The sequence below is a fragment of the Phocoena phocoena genome, chromosome 2 (genome assembly GCF_963924675.1).
Source record: "Phocoena phocoena chromosome 2, mPhoPho1.1, whole genome shotgun sequence".
In the NCBI taxonomy this organism is placed as follows: Eukaryota; Metazoa; Chordata; class Mammalia; order Artiodactyla; family Phocoenidae; genus Phocoena; species Phocoena phocoena.
This window is the reverse complement of record NC_089220.1, coordinates 93,968,694-93,993,364: the sequence shown is the minus strand read 5'-3', so window position 1 is coordinate 93,993,364 and position 24,671 is coordinate 93,968,694. Positions and strand designations below refer to the sequence as shown.

Below are 24,671 nucleotides of genomic sequence, written 5' to 3'. Positions count from 1 at the left end.
CTTAATCGAGACAGGATATATAGGCACCAGAGTTACGGGGAGTGAATAATAAAAAAATGTAAGTCTCACTTCCTGTCTTCAAGGGCAGGCGCTGGCCAGTGGCTAACGCTACAGGCTTCTGAAAAACCTGACTCCTTGGATCCTCCCACCACAGCCATTCCAAGTCATAGGAGAAGATGTTTATCTCTAATTTCCATTTAGTAGCCTCCCTTTTCACCCTGGGTTGGTGTCAGAACTGATGTTGCCTGACCCAAGTGCCCTGCTTAGCACATCAATGAACACAGAGGAAGTGGCTACACATTTCCCAAAGCCTTGCTGGTAGAGGAAAAAAAGAAGCCAAAAAATCCAAATAGATTTATCATTGCAACAAAAAGAATAAAATACATAGGCATAAACCTACCTAAGGGCACAAAAGACCTATATGCAGAAAACTATAAGACACTGATGAAAGAAATTAAAGATGATACAAACAGATGGAGAGATATACCATGTTCTTGGATTGAAGAATCAACATTGTGAAAATGACTCTACTACCCAAAGCAATCTACAGATTCAATGCAATCCCTATCAGACTACCAATGGCATTTTTCACAGAACTAGAACAAAAAATTTCACAGTTTGTATGGAAACACAAAAGACTCTGAATAGCCAAAGCAATCTTGAGAAAGAAAAATGGAGCTGGAGGAATCAGGCTCCCTGACTTCAGACTATACTACAAAGCTACAGTAATCAAGACAGTATGGTACTGGCACAAAAACAGAAACATAGATCAATGGAACAAGATAGAAAGCCCAGAGATAAACCCACGCACATATGGTCACCTTATCTTTGATAAAGGAGGCAATAATAAACAATGGAGAAAATACAGCATCTTCAATAGGTAGTGCTGGGTAAACTAGACAGCTACATGTAAAAGAATTAAATTAGAACACTTCCTAACACCATACCCAAAAATAAACTCAAAATGGATTAGAGACCTAAATGTAAGGCCAGACACTATCAAACTCTTAGAGGAAAACATAGGCAGAACATGCTATGACATAAATCATAGCAAGGTCCTTTTTGACCCACCTCCTAGAGAAATGGAAATAAAAACAAAAACAAATGAGACCTAATGAAACTTAAAAGCTTTTGCACAGTGAAGGAAAACATAAACAAGATGAAAAGACAACCCTAGAATGGGAGAAAATATTTGCAAATGAAGCAACTGACAAAGGATTAATCTCCAAAATATACAAGCAACTCATGCAACTCAATGTCAACAAAACAAACAACCCAATCCAAAAATGGGTGGAAGACCTAAATAGACATTTCTCCAAAGAAGATATACAGATTGCCAACAAACATGTGAAAGGATGCTCAACATCATTAATCATTAAAGAAATGCAAATCACAAGCACAATGAGGTGTCACCTCACACCAGTCAGAATGGCCATCACCAAAAATCTACAAACAATAAATGCTGGAGAGGGTGTGGAGAAAAGGGAACCCTCTTACACTGTTGGTGGGAATGTAAATTGATACAGCCACTATGGATAACAGTATGGAGGTTCCTTAAAAAACTAAAAATAGAACTATCATAAGACCCAGCAATACCCTGAGAAAACCAAAATTCAAAAAGAGTCATGTACCACAATGTTCACTGCAGCACTATTTACAGTAGTCAGGACATGGAAGCAACCTAAGTGTCCATTGATAGATGAATGGATAAAAAAGATGTGGCATATATATACAATGGAATATTACTCAGCCATAAAAAGAAACGAAACTGAGTTATTTGTAGTGAGGTGGAAGGACCTACAGTCTGTCATACAGAGTGAAGTAAGTCAGAAAGAGAAAAACAAATACTGTATGCTAACACACATATATGGAATCTAAAAAAAAAAAAAAGTTCTGAAGAACCTAGGGGCAGGACAGGAATAAAGATGCAGACATAGAGAATGGACTTGAGGACAAGGGGAGGGGGAAGGGTAAGCTGGGATGAAGTGAGAGAGTAGCATTGACATATATACACTACCAAATGTAAAATAGCTAGCTAGTGGGAAGCAGCTGCATAGCACAGGGAGATCAGCTCGGTGCTTTGTGACCACCTAGGAGGGTGAGATAGGGAGGGTGGGAGGGAGATGCAAGAGGGAGGAGATATGGGGATATATGTATAGGTATAACTGATTTGTTATACAGCAGAAACTAACACAACATTGTAAAGCAATTATACTCCAATAAAGATGTTAAAAAAGTTAAATTATTTTAAAAAAAAAAGGAGACATGTACCACAGTGTTCATTGCAGCACTATTTACAATAACCAGGACATGGAAGCAACCTAAGTGTCCATCGACAGATGAATGGATAAAGAAGATGTGGCATGTATATATACAATGGAATATTACTCAGCCACAAAAATAAGTGAAATTGAGTTATTTGTAGTGAGGTGGATGTGCCTAGAGTATGCCATATAGAGTGAAGTTATTAAGTCAGAAAGAAAAACAAATACCGTATGCTAACACATATATATGGAATCTAAAAAAAAATGGTTCTGACGAACCTAGGGGCAGGACAGAAATAAAGATGTAGACGTAGAGAATGGACTTGAGGACATGGGGAGGGGGAAGGGCAAGCTGGGACGAAGTGACAGAGTAGCACTGACATATATACACAACCAAGTGTAAAATAGACAGCTAGTTGGAAGCAGCTGCAAAGCACAGGGAGATCACTTCTGTGCTTTGTGACCACCTAGAGGGGTGGGATAGGGAGGGTGGGAGGGAGACGCAACAGGGAGAATATATGGGGATATATGTATACGTATAGCTGATTCACTTTGTTATACAGCAGAAACTAACACAACTTTGTAAAGCAATTATACTCCAATAATGATGTTAAAAAAAAAAGAAAAGAAAGGCCTGGTTCTGCTGCCATAGGAAGAGCTAGTGAAAGATGCAACTTCATAAACCTGATATTTCCAGGCCTGGAACACCTCCGAGGTCTGTAGTCTTGACTCTTTCCTACTCCTGCTCCCAGCAAGGACTCCCTGGGGCTCAGGATTCATGCCAGCCACAGCGTCAGTGCCAGAGAGGAGCTCTGGCCAGAGTGGGGGTGATCCCCTCTTTCCCTTGGGAGGCAGGCATGCTTGGCTTTCCTTAAGGGATGGCCTGACAGGGTCCAAGCCCGAATCCACATTTGGAGCTCGAATCCACCAACACTAAAACAACTTGCTAGTTTGCTCAGTGAGGCCAGTTGAGTGAGAACATCATCAGCTACACTAGCTGTTCCGAGAATGGCCTATCCATTTGTTTACCAAAGGTTGAACTGTCTACAGCTTTGAGGCCTCAGTTCCCACCCTCTGTGTGCTGGTCCATCCTCTGCAACCACCCCTGCTGCCAGCTATTCTGCCAGTCCCAGGGCACCTGATGTGGGAAAGTATGTATCTTTCCTCACATGTCCCCATTAAACTGAAGCTTTGGTCCAATCTCATTTATTTGGTGCATTTCAACTTTGGATTATGACCATGGCAACCTTAAAAATGAGTACAGTAGGGATGGCAAATACATTTTTTTGTTTTTAATTTCATTTTTTTTCGCCGCGTTGGGTCTTAGTTGCGGCACGCGGGCTCTTTGTTGCGGTGCATGGGCTTCTCTCTAGTTGTGGCGTGTGGGTTTTCTCTCTCTAGTTGTGGCGTGCGGGTTTTCTCTTCTTTAGCTGTGGTGCGCAGGCTCTAGGGCGTGTGGGCTCTGTAGTCGTGGCGGGTGGGTTCTGTAGTTTGCAGCATGCGGGCTCTCTAGTTGAGGCGTGTGAGCTCAGTAGTTGTGGTGCGTGGACTTAGTTGCCCCGTGGCATCTTAGTTCCCTGACCAGGAATCGAACCCATGTCCCCTGCATTGGAAGGCGGATTCTTTACCACTGAACCACGAGGGAAGTTCCAGCAAATAGCTTTTATTTCAAGTGCCAATTCTAATCAATTAGTACAACTTTCTGCAACACCAGAAAAGAATGACCTGAGACCTGAGGCCATGCTCGGCAGCAACTATGATCCACTATTGATGTCTGCCTGGAAATAGGATAAGAAGTGTTATCACTGGGTTGGAGTCTCGTGGCTGCAAGGAGAATGGGCACTGTGGATTTCAAGCAACTCTGTTGCAACAAGCAGTTCAGCAATATTATGGTTTAGAGATTTTCCAACAAGCCCCTACGTGGAGGCCACTGGAGGTGAAGAATTACCCAAGACCTGCCTTCTTCAAGATATCTGCTCTTCCAGAAGATATGCTTCTGGGGTCCCAAGGAAACCTGGGCTCAGGGGTAAGATGCATCCAGAAAACCACATGTCATTTGACAAACTCTGCACTAGCAAAAACTCCAGACTACTCTAGCTAGTGAAGTGCCCTCACTATTCACCTGAGATATCACCAGCTGCACAAAACTACACGGCATCTGTCTTTGTCCCCAGAGCAACCACAGCTGAGTCCTGGGAAAGGGACAGGAATGGGGTTTCATGGTCACAGCTGGACTAGCCTCAAGTCACATGCACCTGCTTTTTAAAAGATGAATCTAGTGTGGAGCTAGATCTTGTTCTTAGGCCCCAAGCCCAGGGTCTGCCCTGGCAATCCTTCCTGAAGGCATTTTCTGGGAGTTCTGGACCAAGGCTCTCTGCCCCTCTCCCCGAAGTTCCCCAATTCAGTCCTGGGTCCTGTCACCTCCCCGCCCCCAATCCAGGCAGCTTGGCCTATCCCTAGGTACCTCCTTGCCTTTCAACTTGCACTTTTCACACCTAAGTTTTAATTGAAGGGCTTTCTGTGTAAAAGGAGGCCCAATTTCAAGCTATCATGAAAAATGAAGGGGCTGGCATTTGAAAAGCATTTTTAGGTGCCAAAGAATAACCTCCTCAACCCATTTCCAGCATAGATGCGATCCCGCCAGTCTCTCCTAAGTGGTCTCAATAGCTCCAGCCCACATTCACTGAACAGCTTGGCTCTCATTCTACCACTATAAAAATCAGAAAGAAAGAGGCTTTTCCTGTGCCTCTCAACAGGGCTTTTGTGCCTGTAATTCCATCCATTTGAGCATTTCTCTAGCGCTCATTACTGTCACACACGGGAACGCTGAAAAGGGACTCCCGGAGATGGAAGAAAGGTGCTTAAGCCACAAGGGTTTCAGAATAAAGGATCAAGCTGTTCTGAAGATATTTAATTTTCTGTGAGGGCTGAAATGTGACTTGAGTAACTCAATTAGCATTTTCTAAGAAGCCACAGGATTATGGCTTTTCTCTCTGAGGCTGAACTAAGCGAACAAGAGTCAGACTTGGACACAGAGTTCCTCAGAGAAGCATCTTTCTTACCAGCCCACCACTCCTATTAATCACTTACATAAATCACAGGTTTAGTCATTCAACAGACTCAACCAGAGTTGAGCTCCTAACACACAGCAGGTAACGAGAGGTACTGGGGAGAATATTGCAGAAGAGGTTTCTTACAACTGCACACACACTGTGCGCTGTGAAGTGAGCAGGACCTCCCCAGAGCCTGCGGCCATAGACTGAGGAGGTCCAACACAAGCTTCAGATGGCTTCAAAGTCTTGTGTTTATCTTTAAAGTCCATGAGAGCTGTGCATTTACTCCGTAAAAGGATTTTTTCTTTCTTTTTTAAATTGAAGCAGAGTTGACCTACAATATTATGTTAGTTTCAGGTACACTACATAGTGATTCAACATTAATATACATTATAAATTGATCACCATAAGTCTAGTAATTTGTCACAGTACAAACTTACTGCAATAATATTGACTATATTCCCTATGCTGGACACTACATCCCCATGACTCATTTATTTTATAACTGGAATTTTGTACCCCTTAATCTCCCTCACTTATTTCACTTACCCCCTAACCCCCCTTTCCTCCCTGTTTGTTCTCTATATCTGTGAGTCTGTTTCTGTTTTATGTTTGTTCATTTGTTTTGTTTTCTAGTTTCCACATATAAGTGAAATCATACAATATTTGTCTTTCTCTGTCAGACTTATTTCACTTAGCATATTACCCTCTAGGTCCATCCATTTTGCTGCAAATGGCAAAATTTCATTCTTTTTTTTTTTTTTTTTTTGTGGTACGTGGGCCTCTCACTGTTGTGGCCTCTCCTGTTGCGGAGCACAGGCTCAGGATGCGCAGGCTCAGTGGCCATGGTTCATGGACCCAGCCGCTCCACGGCATGTGGGATCTTCCTGGACCGGGGCATGAACCCGTGTCCCCTGCATCGGCAGGTGGACTCTCAACCACTGAGCCACCAGGGAAGCCCTCATTCTTTTTTAGTGGCTGAGTAGTATTCCATTGTATATATATACCACATCTTCTTTAGCCATTCATCTATCAATGGGCACTTAGGTTGCTTTCATATTTTGGATATTGTAAATAATGCTGCAATGAACATAGGGGTTCCTTCTGGTTATGAAGTTTCTGCTGAAAAATCAGCTGATAGTCTTATGGGGGTTTCCTTGTACATAACTAGTTTTTTTGTTGCTGCTTATAAGATTCTTTAACTTTTGACATTTTAATTATAATGTGTCTTGGTGTGGGCCTCTTTGGGTTCATCTTTTTGGGGATTCCCTGTGCTTCCTGGACCTGGATGTCTATTTCCTTTGCCAAGTTAGGGAAGTTTTCAGATATTATTTCTTCAAGTAGGTTTTCTGTCCCTTTCTCTCTCTCTCTCTTCTTCTTATGGGACCCCTGTAATTCAAATGTTAGTATGCTTGACCCAGAGGTCCCTTAAATTATCTCATTGTTTAAAATTCTTTTTCTTTTCACTGTTTTGATTAGGTGATTTTCACTATTCTGTCTTCCAGATTGCGGATCTGTTCTGCATCCTCTAATCTGTTATTGATTCATTCTAGTGTATTTTTCATTTCAATTATTGTATCCTTCAGTTCTGATTGGTTCTTTTTTATATTTTCTTTCTCTTTGTTGAAATTCTCACTGAGTTCGTCCATTGTTCTCTAGAGTCAGTGGTTATCTTTATGACTATTACTCCGAACTCTTTATCTTACAAATTGCTTATCTCTGTTTAATTTAGTTCCTTTTCTGATGTTTTGTCTTGTTTTTTCATTTGGAAGGTATGCCTTTGTCTCTTTATTTTGCCTAACTCTCTGTGTTTGTTTCTGTGTATTAGGGATGTTGGCTAAATCTCCTAGTCTTGCAAGAGTGGCCTTACGTGAAAGGTGTCCTGTGGGGCTCAGTGGGGCAATCCCCCCTGGTCACCAGAGCACTGCTGTGGGCATGCTGATGCACGGGACTGGCCTCAGTGCAACTGACTTCGAGGCCAGTCTGGGACTATTGTGGGTGCTCTGTGGTGTGGGGCTGGCCCCCTGGAGTGGGAGCCACTTTGGAGGGATGCTGGTGCCAGCCAGGGCTGCCCAGCTGTTGGGGCAAGGCAGAAAGTGTTTTGGAGGGACCAGCTGGCGTGGGTCCTCAGGGGAAAGTCAGGGTGGGGCACACAGTGTTAGTCAGGTTGATGGACAGTGACAGAAATGGTGCCTGCCAGTGCTTCCATCCCCAGATCCCTGCCCCTCCAGCACACGCCTTAAAATTCATCAGTGAGTCTCCTTCTCATGTGACCCAAGCACTTTCAAGCTGCTGCCTCTGTACTGGGAGTCAGAGTGAATGAATGTGTGTGAAAGCCCCTCAGGAGAGTCTCAGTCTCCCACAGCCCTTCCACTCACCTAAACGTAAACCTTACTGGTTTACAAAGCCAGGCGTTATGGGGGCTTGTCTTCCCAGTACAGGTCTCCCAGGCTGGGGAGCCTGATGTGGGGCTTGTAGCCCTTGCTCCTCAGGGGGAATCTCTGTGGCTGTGACGTCCCTCCTGTGTGTGGGTTGCTGCACTGGGGGTGTGGGTTGGACTAGACTGTGTCTCTGCCACTCCTGCCTGTCTCACTGCGTCCTTTGCTTTCTATTCTTAGTTTAGAAAATCTGTTCTGCTAGTCTTCAGGTGGTTCTCAGAGATGGTTGTTCTGTAAGTAATTGTAGTTTCGGTGTGTCCATGGGAGGGAGTGAGCTCAGGGTCTTCCCACTCTGCCCTCTGGATGTGGACCTCTCCATAACTACACATTTAATGCAAAAATAATTTCCCTCTGTTTCCTCAGAATGCTACACCCCCTTCTCAGAGGCAGGAATGCAGTGTCTGAAATCAGGCACCGTAGGCCCATCCTTGGGCCTGGTTATTGCCTGGCCAGGGCAGAGGGTGATGAATCGGGTGACTGGCCTCAGTTCAAGGTACCACACATTTCTAATTACCCAAGATCAAGTTATTTTCCATGGCCATATTGAAAATATTATTATTTTTCATAATTACATTATAATTGGTTTTTAGCCCAGTAAAAACATATGGTAAAAGCAAACCAACATGTATTTTCATAACCTAAAGGGTTTCTAGGTATTCATTCTGTCCCTGGCCCATTGGCCAGCACAGGTGCTCTCCACATGAGCTTCTGAAGGGCAGGAGGCAGGCGTCCCTGCCCTGAGACAAGAGGCTGGTCTCTCTCAGACTCTGGAATAATCACATCAAGACCATTCCCCTGGGACTTCCCTGGCGGTCCAGTGGTTAAGACTGTGCTTCCACTGCAGGGGGTGTGGGTTCAATCTCTGGTCAGGGAATTAAGACCTTGAGCAGCCAAAAGAAAACAAGAAAAAAGACCACTGTGCTCTTCCCCTGCCCCATCCACCAGCCATTCCAGGTCCTAAGGCTTGATGTGCCTTGAGGTTAATTCCCTCCCTCCTTTCTACTTGTCCTTGATTCACTGCGTGGAGGGGGACAGAGTATGACCAACCTCCAGTCCCACCCAGCACATAGTAGGCACCACACAAAGCACTCTTCATAAAAAGTATTTTCTTAACTAATTAGCGGTTTGCATCTAGAGCTTCCCATTCAAGCTGCATGTATGATATAGGGAAATAATTACTTCTGGTAAGAGCTCTCTACTATTTAGCGAGGTCTTTTTCCTTTCTTTTCCCATTTAAAAAACTAATGGAAATAAGGAAAACATCAATGACCTCAGTTCAGGGTACCACATATTTCTAATTACCCAAGACCTAGTTATTTTCCATGGCTGTATTTCTGTGGCAATACCAAAAATATTATTATTTTTCAAAATTATATTACTATTGATTTTCAGCCCATTGAAAACATCTGGTGTACAAGTAAACCAACATATATTTTTATAACCTAAGGAGTTCCTAGGTGTTCATTCTGCCCCAGCCCTTTGGCCAGCATATGTGTTTCCCGTGTAAGCTGCTCTTGGTCAGTGCTCGGCCAGCCTACCTGTCAGGCAGATACCCCTGGTGCTGTTGCACAGGTCCACCATCACTCGGATCTGCAGGAAGAGAGAACCATTAATAGCGGTATGGTAGGTAGTGGACCCTGAACTTGCCCTTTATTCAGACAAGCAGAAAGCAATGATAAAGATTAACAAAATAACTTCAGGAGAATATGTAGAAGTCCGAGGAAAAGTTAACCTAAAACTGAAAAGAAACCCTTAAAGGATCTAAAGATTTTTTTTATACCTGCAGCTCATCTATCAACATTGTCAACAGAATCTCCTTGATTTCTACCAAACTCTGAGAAGGCCGAGGATGGGGAAGGAATCACCAAATCTACAGCCAGGCTGGCCCCCACAGTGTCTGAAGGGCTCAATCTGTGGGTCGGAATAAAGAGGGCTGGTGAGCTTAGCAGTCAGAAGCAAACACTTAACTATCTGAGTGAGTACGGGTGAGGTACTTAACTCCCTGACACTTTGGTTTCCTCTGAAATTGTAGATTATATGAGTAGCTGTCTTGAGGGTTAGGCAGCTCCATGTCTGGCATGTGGAAACTGCCCTTAGAGGAGTGATTCTCATGCCATGTGGACACTGCCTACTTGCCACTGGATGGCCACCTGGAATACATGGTCACTGCATTGTGGTACCATCCTGACACCTGGTTCCCACACACCACTTTACACTCCTCCCCCCATGCATTTTCCACGCTGCTGCTAATGAGCTTCACAAAACCCAAATCTGATCAGGTCAGTCCTGCTTCAAACACTTTTGTGACTCCTTGCTGCTCTGAAGATACAGCAAAATTCCTCCTTCTCCGGCCTCAGCTCACACCATTCCCCCCTCCCTTTCTGTTCTATAGTTCCACTCTGCCTCAGTTTGCTCATCTGTAAAATGGGGATATTTGTAGTACTTACCTCTTAGGATTGTTGTGAAGCTTTAGTGAAGTTGTATGTGAAGCTCTTAGAACAGTGCCTGGCATGTAGGAAGCACACACAAAAGTGTTTTCTGTTTTGTGGAGGCAGCAGAGAGTGCAGATAGAGGCATGAATCCTGAAGTCAAACTGCTTGTGTTCTAATCATGGCTTTGCCACTCACAAGCAGTGTGACCTTGGGAAAATTAGTTAACCTCTCTGTGCTGCAGTGTCCTTGTCTGTAAATGGAGTTAACAGTACCTACCTTACTTAAAGCATGGTTATGTGGATAAATGAGTGAATACATGCAATACTCTTACAACAGGGCCCGGCATATGATAAGCAAACTCTATTTATGCTACTGTTTTGATGGTTCCTTGGATATGCCTGGAATGACTTAATTTATCAATTTACCATCCAAGAATTTAAAATTTATACATAGAGCAATTTTTAGACCCAAATAATGTGGCATTTCAAAACTGTGGGAAGAAACATTATTAGTTGGAAAATGGAGTTGAGACAGATGGATAGAAATGTGGGGAAAAATTAAAAAGATGGATCCCTATTTCACTCCTTACACTAAACAAGTTAAGTGAGCCCCATTAATCAAAAACTTAAAAGTTAAAAACAAACTAGTGACAATACTGAAGGAAACCTTGGGAAAAATATTTATAATGGTATTAGAGTAGGAAAGACTTTTCTAAGAAAGAAACAACCCTCATGCTATATATAGGAAAAATGTGATAAATTCAACTGTCTAATAATTAAAAATTTCTGCAAGAGGTAAAATACTACAAACAATAACAAAGGAGAAACACAAACTTAGAAAAATAATTGCAAAGGGCTTGTATATAAAGAGTTGTTACAAAGCAATAAGTAAAGGGAAAAAAACAAAAACAAAGGAAAATGGGCATTGGAACCAGGCAGAAAGTTCAAAGAAAAAAAAATAGTGCCTTATCTTCACTTACAGTTGAAGAAAAACATCAAATTATGAAATACTATTTTTACTTCTTAGGTTTGCTAATAAAAAGAATAACAGAGCACTTCTCACAAGGGTGTCAGGAAAGTAGCACTCTCATATTGTGCTGATGGAAATGTAAAGGGATACTGCCTCTTTGGATGGCATTTTGACAATATCTACTAAAATTTAAATGGATCTACATTTTGACTCATCAATTACACTTTGAGATTTATTCTACAGATACACTCATATATGCATGAGAAGATGTAAGTACAAAGATGGTTGTTGCAAAAATGTGGGCAAAAGCAAAAACTAGAAACAACCTAAATAATTATCAGTGAGGTCTGGTTAGAGAAATTGTAGCATATTCACATAAGGAAATACTGTGAAAAAGAGTAAATTTAAATCCATAAAGATGATATTGAAAGATCTCCAAGATAAACGAAAAAATACAAGGTACAGAGCAGTATGTATAGTGTCTTTTCATTTATATAAAAAAAGTAGTACATACGAAAATGCTACTTTATGCTTCTCTCTTGCTGCTTTCCAGATTCTCTCTTTGTCTTTGACTTTCTAGAATATTTCTGGAGAGAAACTTACGAAGGAGAACTGAAACCTAAAAACCCCTCCTCAAGTAAGGAGCAATAGAGAGCCAGGGTCAGAGGGAGCTATACTAAGCATGATTGGCCCTTCTGTTTTATTCAAAATTTTCGCTGATTTCTCTCTCAATTAAACTCTTTGTAAAAAGAACATGTTTTGGTTTGAAGGGAAAATTTGTTTTGTCTTCTACCTAGGTTTATTTTGTTTGCTAGGAGATCCAGAGGGAAACTTGTACGGTATTTACTTTTTGTGAAGTGTGTCAGCAGGTGCTTACTGTTTTAGAAATTTATTGTGAAATATATCATACATGTCACAAAAATATGAAAGGTGTGCCAACAGTTTAAAGATGAATAATAAAACAAACATGTATATACCACCTTCAGCTAAGCAAGGCTTTAGAGCATCCCAGGTGCCCCTCCCAAAACACACCCTTCCCTCCCAGCCACAGCCACTCCCTGAGCTGACGTATATTGGGCCGTGAAACTCTCCCTTTTGTACAGATAGCAACAGAGAGGCTTAGCGAGGTGAGGTCATTTATTCGGTCACACAGCTTGCTCTTGGAAAAGACAGGCTCAGCTCCAGGTTTCCTGATTCCAGGTTTACTGCACTTTCTATTATGGCTCTGATGAGTATCTTAACGTAACCAGAAGAAATTTCGATTCACTGTGTTTAGTCATGCTCATAAATTAATGCAATCAGCTGCACTACAAAATTTATCATCTTAAAAAATGTATAATTGTCCATTGAGAGGACCATTAGAGGCTTCACAATGCTTCATTTGTTGCCTGGGGGATCACAGCAGAAGGAGTAGTTAGAAACAACAGAAGCATCAATAGGGAAAATTAACCTTTCTCTCTTTTATGCTCATCACTGGTCTGCAGTTGGCACAGCTTCTATAAAAAATGATGAAGAAGGAGTTTTCATTCCCTGATCTTTTGGCTTCATTTATATGCTAAAAGTTAATTTAGATATTTACCAGTAAATTGTGTTAATCTTCACTCGGGAATATTCTTTTAACAAACATGGTCTATATAAGATTGTACCAAGGTAAAACATGGTATGAAAAGGTATGGCCATAAGAAAATCAGAAACTTTTTTTTTTTTCCCTGATAATAATGATTAAGAGTTTGGAAGAAAATAAGAAAAGTCAAAATTGAAAGTCACAAAATCTAGCTTGTCAAATTAAGGAGTCATATTTGGTATACAAGGCTTCCTAGATCTTGATTTAGGATTTGAGAATGGTGAAGCTGGAAGAGGCCTTAGAGCTCATTGTCCTGGGGGTGTCAGGCAGGACCCATCCAGGACGTGGCCCTGCCCCTTCTCGAGGCCATCTCCCCATGCTCTCCCCCATTGCTCTGCTCCAATCACACTGGCCATCATCACTGGTCTTTGCCATGCCTTATAAGGCATGGGGACTTGTTTTCAGCTTTGACAACATATGGCAGCAATGGGAGAAAAGACTACAAAAATGGGTCCCATTAGTGGCCTGACCAGACCTTCCAGTTTTCTCTCTGGATACAGAACTGGTCTCACTGGATCAGTAGGACTCATGGGATCTTAGGAAATTCATGGGCAAGGAAGGGGCCTCTGAAGAAAAGTAATGGACTTCTTGCTAATCTGGCATCAGATGGCTTGAGCTGGCTCTAATTCAAACTAAAAATAGATGGGACTAATTTGGCAGCCTCTATGAGAAAGAAAATGCTATGAACTGGGAATCTCACTTGCAGGAAGCTTATACAAGGATATCTGGGCAAGAATGCTTATTGCAACATTGTGATGGCAAAGGCATGCAAAAAATCTAAATGTTCATCAGTAAGGCACTTGTTAAACAGATGAGAAAGAATGAAGTAGATCTATATGTACTAATCTGGAAAGATGGCCTTGGCATACTGTTAAGTGATAAAAGCAAGGTGCAGCCCAAGCCACATAACACAATACAACTTTTTGGTTGAAAAAGAATATTTAGATATGTCTGGATAAGCACAGAGAAAAGTTGGAAGGCTCATGAACCAAACCATTAACAGATTTTTTTTTCTCCTGGAGACTGAGACTAGGAGATAAAAGGGGGATTTTCATTTCTTAGTTTGTATTGTTTTAAAAGATACGTTGGGATTATGGGTGAATTTTACTTTGCTATGCTTTTAATAATTCAGAGAGAGAGAAGAGAGCATGCAAGCATTATATGAAGCCAAAAGATGGGTCTAATGATCCAGCTTTCCCGGGAATCCAAATATCATGCCTTCACAATAACCCCCATCACTTGGAATAACTTGGACAGATCTCTGTTGCTTCTAGACAAATGAACGTAGAATGAACTAGAACAGTTGTCTAGTGAGTTTCAAATTGTTCATTAGTCATAAGATTTTTCTTTTTCCCACATAAATTGCCAACCCTCCAAATAAAAAAACAAATAGAATGAAGCTAGTCTGGGTTAACTTATCTGTAAAATGAGAGGGTTGGACTAGATAGATGATTTCAAACTCTGCTCCCAGGAGGAATCAGGGGAGGAAGTGGGGAGGGACACCTGGAGACCTAGAGTCAGGGGAGGAGGGATAAGAAAGCTGAGGTCCAAAGAAAGCAAGTGAAGTAGCTGGCCCAGCCTCCCCTAGCTGGTTCCAGAATAGAGTCCTGTTTTTCCTCCGCATCTACTTTTTCATACCATTTAGCCTTTGCAAAAGGAATTGTCTGAAATTCAACAGGAAATGCAAATTTTTGCTTTAGTTTACTTTGAATGTGAACAAGATATTAGATTTTTACCAGTTGATTATGCATCAACTTCAAGAAATCTCTTCTGTGCAAAAGAGAAAGGTTTAATCAAAAGTGTTTCTCATCAGAATGAATAGAGCTAAATGCTGTCTGCTGCCACTGATCATCAGAACACAAAACCTCAGGTGGTTGGCTGGCCTCCCTCTTGAACTCCCTTCCTCTCACCTTTTACTCTCAGGACTGATTCACGAAAAAGTAAGGGAGCAAACCTGCCTGTCATCACCAGTTTATGTACTGCTAAAATATGTGTCCTGTCATGGCTTCTCTGAAGTTCCCCAAGTACAGGTTCTGGTTTGCTGGGGGGAACACTGTTTAAATTCCAAGTCACCTTTCAGATCTGACCTATTTTGTAACTTAAATTCCATTTTCTTAGACAACTGAATACCCTTTATGGTGCTCCTTAATTATGCAAATTGCTGTTATTTTGTGTACGCAAATGATCCTTTAGAAAACACTGAGCTATGAATGTGGTGGCCCAGCTGCTGCAGGGTTAGATCACAGGTATTGGCGGAATCCCTCATGGGGTCTGAAGCTGCGGTGAGCTACCCTGGACTCATCCCTCTGAAAGGCAGGAATTCACACTGGGACCAAGACGTGGTGATGACAATCTGCAAACCCCAACAGGAAGGTGGGGTTTGCTATGTACGGGGTGAAATACTGAGGCACGACCTTCTTCCTGCAGCCCCACAGGAAGATCAGCCAAAGGTCTAGGCATTTGTCACAAGTGAACAAACCCTGGCCATCCCACACTAATGGCCTGGGGCCGAGTGCTCTTGTCAGTTGAAACTGGTATCCTCGGAGCCCAGCTAAATCCTAACGAGTCTTCCCCAAAGACACCCATTCCCACTAACTGCCCCCTTTACAGCCCAGCAGCATCACCACATGGCTGCTTGCTGGCACGCTCTGTCATGTTTTTTCGGGCTCCTCAACCAGATGGGCTCCTATTGGTAGGGACGTACTCTTCCTGTACACCGCATTCACTAATCTGGTCCATTTGCCAGCATTAGAAAGGCATTGAGCACATAGTAGATATTCAATAAATACTTCATCATTGACTACTCAATCAATTGGGAGGGGAATGTGCTCTTCAACCAAAGATATTATTCCTTTTTTGACCAGCAGTATATGGGAACCGAACATCTAGCATGTGGTTACCTGTTTCTCTTTGTGCCCGTTTGCTTAAGATAACCTTTTTGGCAAACACTCCACTAATCCTTAGAAAATAGGAGCTTGGAGATGCTAGGGTTATCCTATAGGATCCCTGATACATGGCTAACAGAAAATAACAGAAACACTTCATGCTGTCTTGAGTAGAAATACCTGGTTAGGGCTGAGTTGGCCAGGTAGAGACTGGGGTGCTGAATGAAAAGGAGTCTCAAACATCAATGAAAATGCAATGCCATAGGGAAAACATGGTATTCCCCAGCTCTTCCTGCTTTGCTAAGTAGATCAGAATGGAGGTGAAGACCAGCCTGCCCTCCAAGGAGCAGGGGTCTCAGACTACTTGTCCCTAAGGCATTTATTTTCCTGAGTAGCTTACAAGGGCTGAACTGAATTGCTAGTGCCGGTGCGGCCTCCCATCGCCCTCTTTCTCACCCTGCCTCAGTAATTGCCTGGATTCTCTAATAAAATGCTGAACAAACAGTTAACATGTATTGCTTTAGAGTCCACCCACAGCCTTGGCCAGCCCTCTTGCACACAAAGGCTGGAGAGTCACAGAAGCTGAAGCAGCTCAGGCTGGGCCCAGGCCTCCTCAGCAATCCCAGTTGGAAGGGGCAGTTCCAGCAAATGCCCTCACCCAATGTCTCTGGCAAGATTACTTTCAGCTCAGATCAGGGCCTGGGGGAACAGCCCTGTGACATTTATTAACCCTGGGGACACCTAAAAATGCATGACAGAAGTCCCTGAAGGAGCAATTCCTTCCCCAGGTGTGCTTGGAGGCCTTCTTTAGGTCTGACCTGATGGGGGAGATGAGTGACTTGCTTCTTGTTGGCTGAGCAGGATCCCCTACTAGCTCCCCAGCCCCTTGACAAAACAGGACTCATGGCAATACTTACCCCAGGGAGTGGCTGTGAGGAGTAAATGAAGGAGTCCTTATAAAAACAACTTTTTGGTGTTCATACTAGTGTTACATAAACATGATTTCTCATGATTTGAATGTAAATCAGCTGATTCTGCTTTTTAAAAAATCGTCAATTCATACTATTTTAATCAAAGCCTGATTACTAGTTTTGAAATGTAAAACAGAGTAGGATTTATAGAAATAGCCAGATATAAACTGATAATTGCCCTAACCCATTAAATATAAGCCTCGATTGGTATTATAACTCTCTTCCTAAACCATTCCCTTCTCCCACCAGAAGCCCCTCAGGTGCCAGCAAGCCCCAGTTCTCAGCCTTGTCCTGTCTGCAGTTCAGGCAGCTGCCTCTCAGGAATGGCCTGTCCTTTTGCATTTCCTCCTGTCACCTGCTTAGTTGGGAGCTGCTGACAGCCTGGACTCCTCACGCTAACATGCTGACCCAGCTCCAGAACCAGGAGTGATGGGCCACTCCCAGAGGAGGCTCAGAACGCCTTCTCCCACTATCTCCTGTGCTCACACCTTTCTTCCTCCAGGTCGGAGATAGACCCAAACATGGAGACAACATGATGTTTTATCTACTTATACTGCATCTCATCCTGACACAGTTCTCCCCCAGTCATAAGAAAAAGTAGCAGCTAAAAATCAAGTTACTAAGTTCAAATCCAACTTTAAGAAGTTGTTTTGTATTGAATTGCCTATTTTCAAGCCCAGCAATTGTACAATTTATTCTGGCCAGTTGTTTCTTAAAGGGGAAAAGCTCTATCTCTGTGTATTTTAAACACATGCAAATGTAATGGAACAGCTTTCAAGTGAAATTATATGTAACTATGAGAAAATATTGGTAACTATTTAATCTTGAGACTTGAAGTAGGAAAGAACATTTTAAGCATAAAAGCAAAAGAAGAACCCATAAATGAAGGACTTTATAGATTTGACTACATGAAAATGGAAAATTTTAAATACTCTCCACCAAAAAAACCCCCAGCAAACAAAATTAAAAGATAACACCCAGGGCTGAACGGTGTGGTGTAAAGAACATGAGTTTTGGGAGTCAGATACAGCTAAGTCTGATCTGAGTGCCAATTCCTTCACTCACTGGCTCTGTGTCCTTGAGCAGGATGCTCTCTAAGCCTCAGCGACCTGTCTGTAAAACGGGAATAATCATAATAATGATAATAATAGCAACTACCTCATAAGGTTGTTACTAGGATAAGGACTTTTTTGACACACATATGTAAAGCTCTTAGCATAGTGCCTGGCAAGTTTTAGGTTCTCAATAAATGTTATAATCATTACTAAGGGAAAAATATTGCAACGTGTGTAATACACTAAAAGCAAATAGCTTTTCTATATAAAAGGTATTTGTAGATTAGTAAGAAAAAATTTTTAAAAACAAATTAAAAAATGAGTTAAAACATGAAAAATCTCCCACAATGATTTCAAATCACCAATAAACATATGAAAAAAAATTCATCCTCACCGTAATCAAACACCTGCAGCCCCCTCCCTGATGTTAGGGATGCAACCTGTCCCAGGGTTGGGTCCCGCTTATTTATTTATTTACTTAGTGTCCTACAATTCAACTAATTCTTCCTTTTAAAAACTTGTGTTTCAGGTGTACAGTATTATAGTTCAACATCTGTATACAGTAGAGTAGACTACCATAAGTCTAGTTACCATCCATCAACACACAGTTGACTACTTTCACCCAACCCTCCAACCTCCTTCGCCTCTGGTAATCACTAATCTCTTCTCTGTATCTATGAGTTTGTTTTATTTTGTTTCTTGGGTTTTTTGTTTAAGATTTCACAGTTGAGTGAAATCATATGGTATCTGTCTTTCTCCATCTAATTTCACTTAGTATAATACTCTCAAGGTCCATCTATGTTGTCACAAATGGCATGACTACATTATGTTTTATGGCTGAATAGTATTCCATTCCATCTTCTTTATCCATTCATTCATCAATGGGCACTTAGGTTGTTTCCATATCTTGGCTATTGTAAATAATGCTGCAGTGAACAAAGGGGTGCATATATCTTTTCAAATTAGTGCTTTTGTGTTCTTCGGGTAAATACCCAGAAGCGGAATAGCTGGGTCATATGGTAGTTGTATTTTTAATTTTTTGAGGAATCTCCATACTAATTTCCATAGTGGCTGCACCAATTTACAGTCCCACCAATAGTGCATAAGGGTTCCCTTTTCTCCACATCCTCCCCAATATTTGTTATTACCTGTATTTTCAATAATAGCCATTCTAACAGGTGTGAGGTGATATCTCATTGTGGTTTTGATTTGTATTTCCCTGATAACTAGTGATGTTGAACATTTTTTTCATGTGCCTGTTGGCCTTCTCTATATCTTCTTTGGAAAAATGTCTATTCAGATCCTCTGTCCATTTCTTGAATCAGGTTTTTGTTGTTGTTGATGTAGGAGTTTTTAAATATATTTTGGAAAATAACCCCTTATTGGATATATGATTTGCAAATAACTTCTACCATTCAGTAGATTGTTCTTTGTTTTGTTGATGGTTCCCTTTGCTGTGCAGAAGCTTTTTAGTTTGATTTGGTCCCATTTGTTTATTTTTGCTTTTGTTTCCCTTGCCTTTGGAGTAAGATCCACAAAAACATAGCTAAGACTGATGTCAATCAGGTTACTGCCTATGTTTTCTTCTAGTAATGGTTATGGTTTCAGGTCTTTCTTTCAAGTCTTTAATCTATTTTGAGTTAATTTTTGTGTATGGTGTAAGATAGTGGTCTAGTTTCTTTCTTCCTTTTTTTTTTTTTGGCATATGGCTGTCCAGTTTTCACAACAATATTTACTGAAGAGACTATCTTTCTCCATTGTATGTTCTCTACTGCTCCTTTGTCATATATTAATTGTCCATATATGTGTAGGTTAATTTGTTAGTTCTTAATTCTGTTCCACTGATCTATGTGTCAGTTTTTGTGCCAGTATCAGTATAGTATAGTATAGTATAGTTTGAAATCAGGGAATGTGATACTTCCCCAGCTTTGTTCTTCTTTATCAAGATTATTTTGGCTATTCAGGGTCTTTTGTAGTTCTGTACAAATTTTAGAATTATTTGTTTAAGTTCTGTGAAATTTGCCATTGACATTTTGATAGTGATTGCGTTGAATCTGTAGATTGCTTTGGGTAGTTTGGACACTTTAACAATATTAATTATTGCAATCCATGAGCACAGAATATCTTTCCACTTATTTATGACTCCTTCAATTTCTTTCATTAATGTCTTGCAGTTTTCAACATATAGGTCTTTTACCTCCTTGGTTAATTTTTTAAATATAAATTTATTTATTTTATTTATATTTATTTTTGGTTGTGTTGGGTCTTTGTTGCTGCACACAGGCTTTCTCTAGTTGTGGCAAGTGGGGGCTACTCTTCGTTGTGGTGTGCAGGCTTCTCATTGCGGTGGCTTCTCTTGTTGAGGAGCACGGGCTCTAAGTGCACGGGCTTCAGTAGTTGTGGCTCACGGGCTCTAGAGCGCAGGCTCAGTAGTTGTGGTACATGGGCTTAGCTGCTCCACGGCATGTGGGATCTTCCTGGACCAGGGCTCGAACCTGTGTCCCCTGCATTGGCAGGCAGATTCTAAACCACTGCACCACCAGGGAAGCCCCTCCTTGGTTAATTTTATTCCTAGGTATTTTCTTCTTTTTGATTTGGGTTTGCATTGCTAATGGGTTTGTTTTCTTAATTTCTCTTTCTGATAGTTTGTTCTTAGTGTATAGATATGTCACAGATTTTTTAATTTTTTAATTTTTTTTGCCCACACCAAGCAGCTCTGAGGGATCTTAGTTTCCTGACCAGGGATCGAACCTGGGCCTCCTGCAGTGGAAGCGCAGAATCCTAACCACTGGACTGCCAGGGAATTCCCACCACAGATTTTTATATATTGATTTGGTATCCTGCTACTGTTCTGAATTCATTTATTAGTTCCAACAATTTTTTGATAGAGTCTAGGGTTTTCTATGTATATTATCATGTCATCTGGAAATAGTGACAGTTTTTACTTCTTCCTTTCCTATTTGTATACCTTTTATTAATTTTTCTTGCCAAGTTTCTATGGCTAGAACTTCCAATACTATGTTAGAGTGGGCATCCTTGTCTTGTTTATGATCTTAGAGGAAAAGTTTTCAGCTTTTTGTTGTTGAGTGTGATGTTAGTTGTGGGTCTGTCATATATGGCCTTTATTATGCTGAGGTATGTTCCTTTTATACCTACTTTGTTGAGAGTTTTTATCATTAATGTATGTTGAATTTTGACAAATGCTTTTTCTGCATCTATTGTATTAAAATACATCTAGTCTAAAATGTGAAGTGGATAGCTGGTGGGAGGCAGCTGCATGGCACAGGGAGATCAGCTCGGTGCTCGGTGCAGAGGGGTGGGATAGGGAGGGTGGGAGGGAGACACACGAGGGAGGAGATATGGGGATGTATGTGTGCGTGTGGCTGATTCACTTTGCTGTACAGCATAAACTAGCACAATACTGTGAAGCAATTATACTCCAATAAAGATGTTAAAAAATAAAATACATCTGGTTTAATGTGTCATTTAAGTCTGCTGTTTCCTTATTGATTTTATTTCTGTATGGTTTATCCATTGATGTAAATGGGGTGTTATAGTTCCCTACTATTATTATATTGCTTTTAATTTCTCCCTTTAAGTCCATTACTATTTGCTTTATATATCTTGGTGCTCCTCTGTTGGGTGCATATACATTTATAAATGTTACATCTTCTTACTGGATTGACCCCTTTATCATTATCTAATGCCCTTCTTTGTCTTTTATTACAGTCTTTGTTTAATGCCTATTTTGTCTGATATGAGTATATCTACTCCAGCTTTCTTTTCTTTTCCATTTACATAGAATATATTTTTTCCATCCTTCACCTTTGGTCTGTGTGTGTACTTACTTCTTCTTCTGTTTTTTTTTTTTTTTGCAAAAAACTTACCTCTTCTTCTTATTTTTTTGTTGCACTTTTTTTTAACTTTTTATTTTATACTGGAGTGTAGCCAATTAATAATGTTGTGATAGTTTCAGATGCACAGCAAAGCAACTCAGACATACACATACACATATCCATTCTCCCCCAGACTCCTCTCCCATCCAGGCTGCCACATAACATTGAGCAGAGTTCCCTGTGCTATACAGTAGGTCCTTGTTGATTATCCTTTTTAAATAGAGTAGTGTGTGTGTGTACTTACTTCTGAAGTGAGTCTCTTGTAGGCAGTATATAGATGAGTCTTGTTTGTTTGTTTTTTTTAATCCATTCAGCTACTTTGTCTTTTGATTGGAAAATTTATTCCATCTACATTTAAAGTAATTATTGATAGGTATTTACTTATTGCCATTTTGTTAATTGTTTTCTGGCTGTTTTTGTGGTTCCTATTTGTTCCTTTCTTCTTCTCTTTCTATCCTTGTGTTTTGGTGGTTTTCTTTAGCGGTATATTTCAATTCATTTCTCATTTTCTTTTGGGTATTTACTGTAAGTTTTTCCCCTGTGGTTACTATGAGGTTCACATACAACATCCTATGTAAATAGCAGTCTGTTCCAAGTTGGTAGCAACTTAAATGTGAACACATTCCAAAACTTTATATTTTTACACCCCTCCACATTTTATACTTGTGATGAGACATTTTAAATCTTTTAATTTTATGTATCCCTTAACTAATTATTTTAATTGTAGTTAATTTTACTACTTTTGTTTTTTTTAACATTCCTGGTTGCTTTATAGGTGATTATCCACCAGCTTTATATAATACTTTTTCCAGTGAAATCTTTTACTTTCATATGTTTTCATATAATTAATTAGTGCCATTTTTTCAGCTTAAAGAAGTCCCTTTAATATTTCTTATAGAGCCAGTTTAGTAGTGGTGAATGTCTTTAGCTTTTGCTTAACTGGAAAACTCAATTTTTCCTTCAATTCTGAATGATCACCTTGCTTGGTAGAGAATTCTTGATTGGAAGCTTTTTCCTTTCAACACTTTGAATATGTTATGCCACTCCCTTCTGGCCAATAAGGTTTCTGCTGAAAAATCTGCTGATAGTCATATGGGGTTCTTCTTGTATGTAACAAGTTGTTTTTCCCTTGCTGATTTTAAGATTCTCTCTTTATCCTTAACTTTTACCATTTTAATCATAATGTATCTTAGTGTGTGTCTCTTTGGGTTCATCTTATTTGGAACTCTCTAGGCTCCCTGGTCTTGAACGTCTGTTTCCTTCCCCAGATTAGGAAAGTTTTCAGCCACAATTTCTTCAAATAATTATTCTGGCCTTTTCTCTCTCTCTTCTCCTTTTGGAACCCCTATAATGCAAATGTTATTCCACTTGATGTTGTCCCAAAGTTCTCTTAGGGTATTCTTCATTTTTTTAAATTATATTTTTCATTTTGCTGCTCTGTTTGGGTGAGTTCCATTGCTTTGTCTTCCAGTTCACTGATTTCTTCTTCTACCTCATCCAATCTGCAGTTGAACCCCTCTAGTGGATTTTTTTCAATTCATTTACAACTTCTGTTTGGTATTTTCTTATATATTCTATCTTTTTGTGAAATTCTCACTGCATTTGTCCATTCTTCTCCTGAGTTCAGTGAGCATCTTTATGATCATTATTATGAACACTTGATCAGGTATATTGCTTATCTCCATTTCACTTAGTTCCTATTTTGAGGTTTTGCCTTGTTCTTTTAATTGGAACATATTCCTCTGTCTCCTCATTCTGCCTAATTTTCTGTGTTTGTTTCTATGTATCAGCTACCTTTCCCAGTCTTGAAGAAGTGGTCTTATGTAGGAGATGTCCTGTGAGGCTCAGAAGTGCAATCCCACCTGGCCACCAGTGCCAGTAATCAGGGGTGTCCCCTATGTGGGCTGCATGTGCCCTCCTGTTGTGTCCAGGTTGTAGCTACTCCTGCGGTACATTGGTGGGTGGAGCTGGCCCCATGAATGGTTGTGCAGCCTGGTTGTGGTGGCTGTTGTATGCTGGTGGGTGGGGCTAGCCCTTGAAATGGCTGTGTGGCTGCCACGGTGGCTTCCACGCACTGGTGGATGAGTTATTGCACAGCTGGCTGTAAGGCCTGGCCAAGGCACAGGGGTAGGCAGGGCTCTTGGTGGGGCATGCCCATTGATGCTAACAGGTTATATAGAGATTTCCGAAACGGTGCCCTCCAGTGCCAGTATTAGCAAGGCAGCCTGAGATCACAAAAATGGCTCTCGTCAGTGTCTCAGTCCCAGGGCAGTGTCCCAACTGGTTCCTGCCTCTTTGGCGGATACTTCAAGATTAGTAAGTGGGTCCCCCTCACCTATGGTCCAGGCACTTTCAATCTGGTGTTTTCGCACTGATTTTCAGGTTGAGTGAGTCTGTGCATGAGCTCTTTAAGCCGTAGTTTTCTGTTCTCTGGAGTTCCATAATTTTCCTGGACATATTTCCTGCTGGTTTTCAAAACCAGGTGTTTTGGGTGCTCATCTCTCCTGAGCATGATCTAAGGGCTGGGGTGCCTCATGTGGAGCTCAAATCCCTTGCTCCTCAGAAAAAACTCTGCCTTTGTGATCCTTCCCGATTGTGGATTTCCATGGCTAGGGTGTGGTTTTTTTCCTTGGCATGACCATATTTCTGTTTCTCTTGTTCGCCTTGATGTTGTCCTTTTACCTTTTGTTCTGGAGACTCTGTTCATCCAGTTTTCATGTCCTTTTTAGAGGGAATTATTCCGTATGTAGTTGTAGATTTATTGTGTCTGTGGGTGGAGGTGAGTTCAGGATCTTCCTATGCTGCCATCTTGAACCCTCTCCTGGGCCCTCCTCTTTTAAATATCAAACTACCAAGCCTCTAATATCTTCTCCCACCTGATCTGGCCAATGATTCTCCAATTTAGGATGTATTAGAATCACCTAGAGTGTAATCTACATACAGATTTCCAGACTCAACCTCCACTGATTCTGACTCAGCAGACCCAGAATGTAGCCCAGACATCAGCATTTTTAAACAGATGCTCCCAGGTCTCTTTGATGAAGATGACCCCCACCCACACTTTGAGAAGTTCTACCCTGTACC

The 24,671-nt window shown here is 41.1% G+C and overlaps 1 protein-coding gene across 1 annotated transcript in view; it reads right to left on the bottom strand.

The window, feature by feature from the left end:
- Nucleotides 1-24,671, bottom strand: part of GLDN (gliomedin) — a 64,963-nt gene that overhangs the window by 25,605 nt on the left and 14,687 nt on the right. Inside the window, exon 2 of the mRNA XM_065872583.1 lies at nucleotides 9,294-9,345. Within this exon, the coding sequence (XP_065728655.1) occupies nucleotides 9,294-9,345 (52 nt within the window). The remainder of the gene's footprint in view (nucleotides 1-9,293; nucleotides 9,346-24,671) is intronic.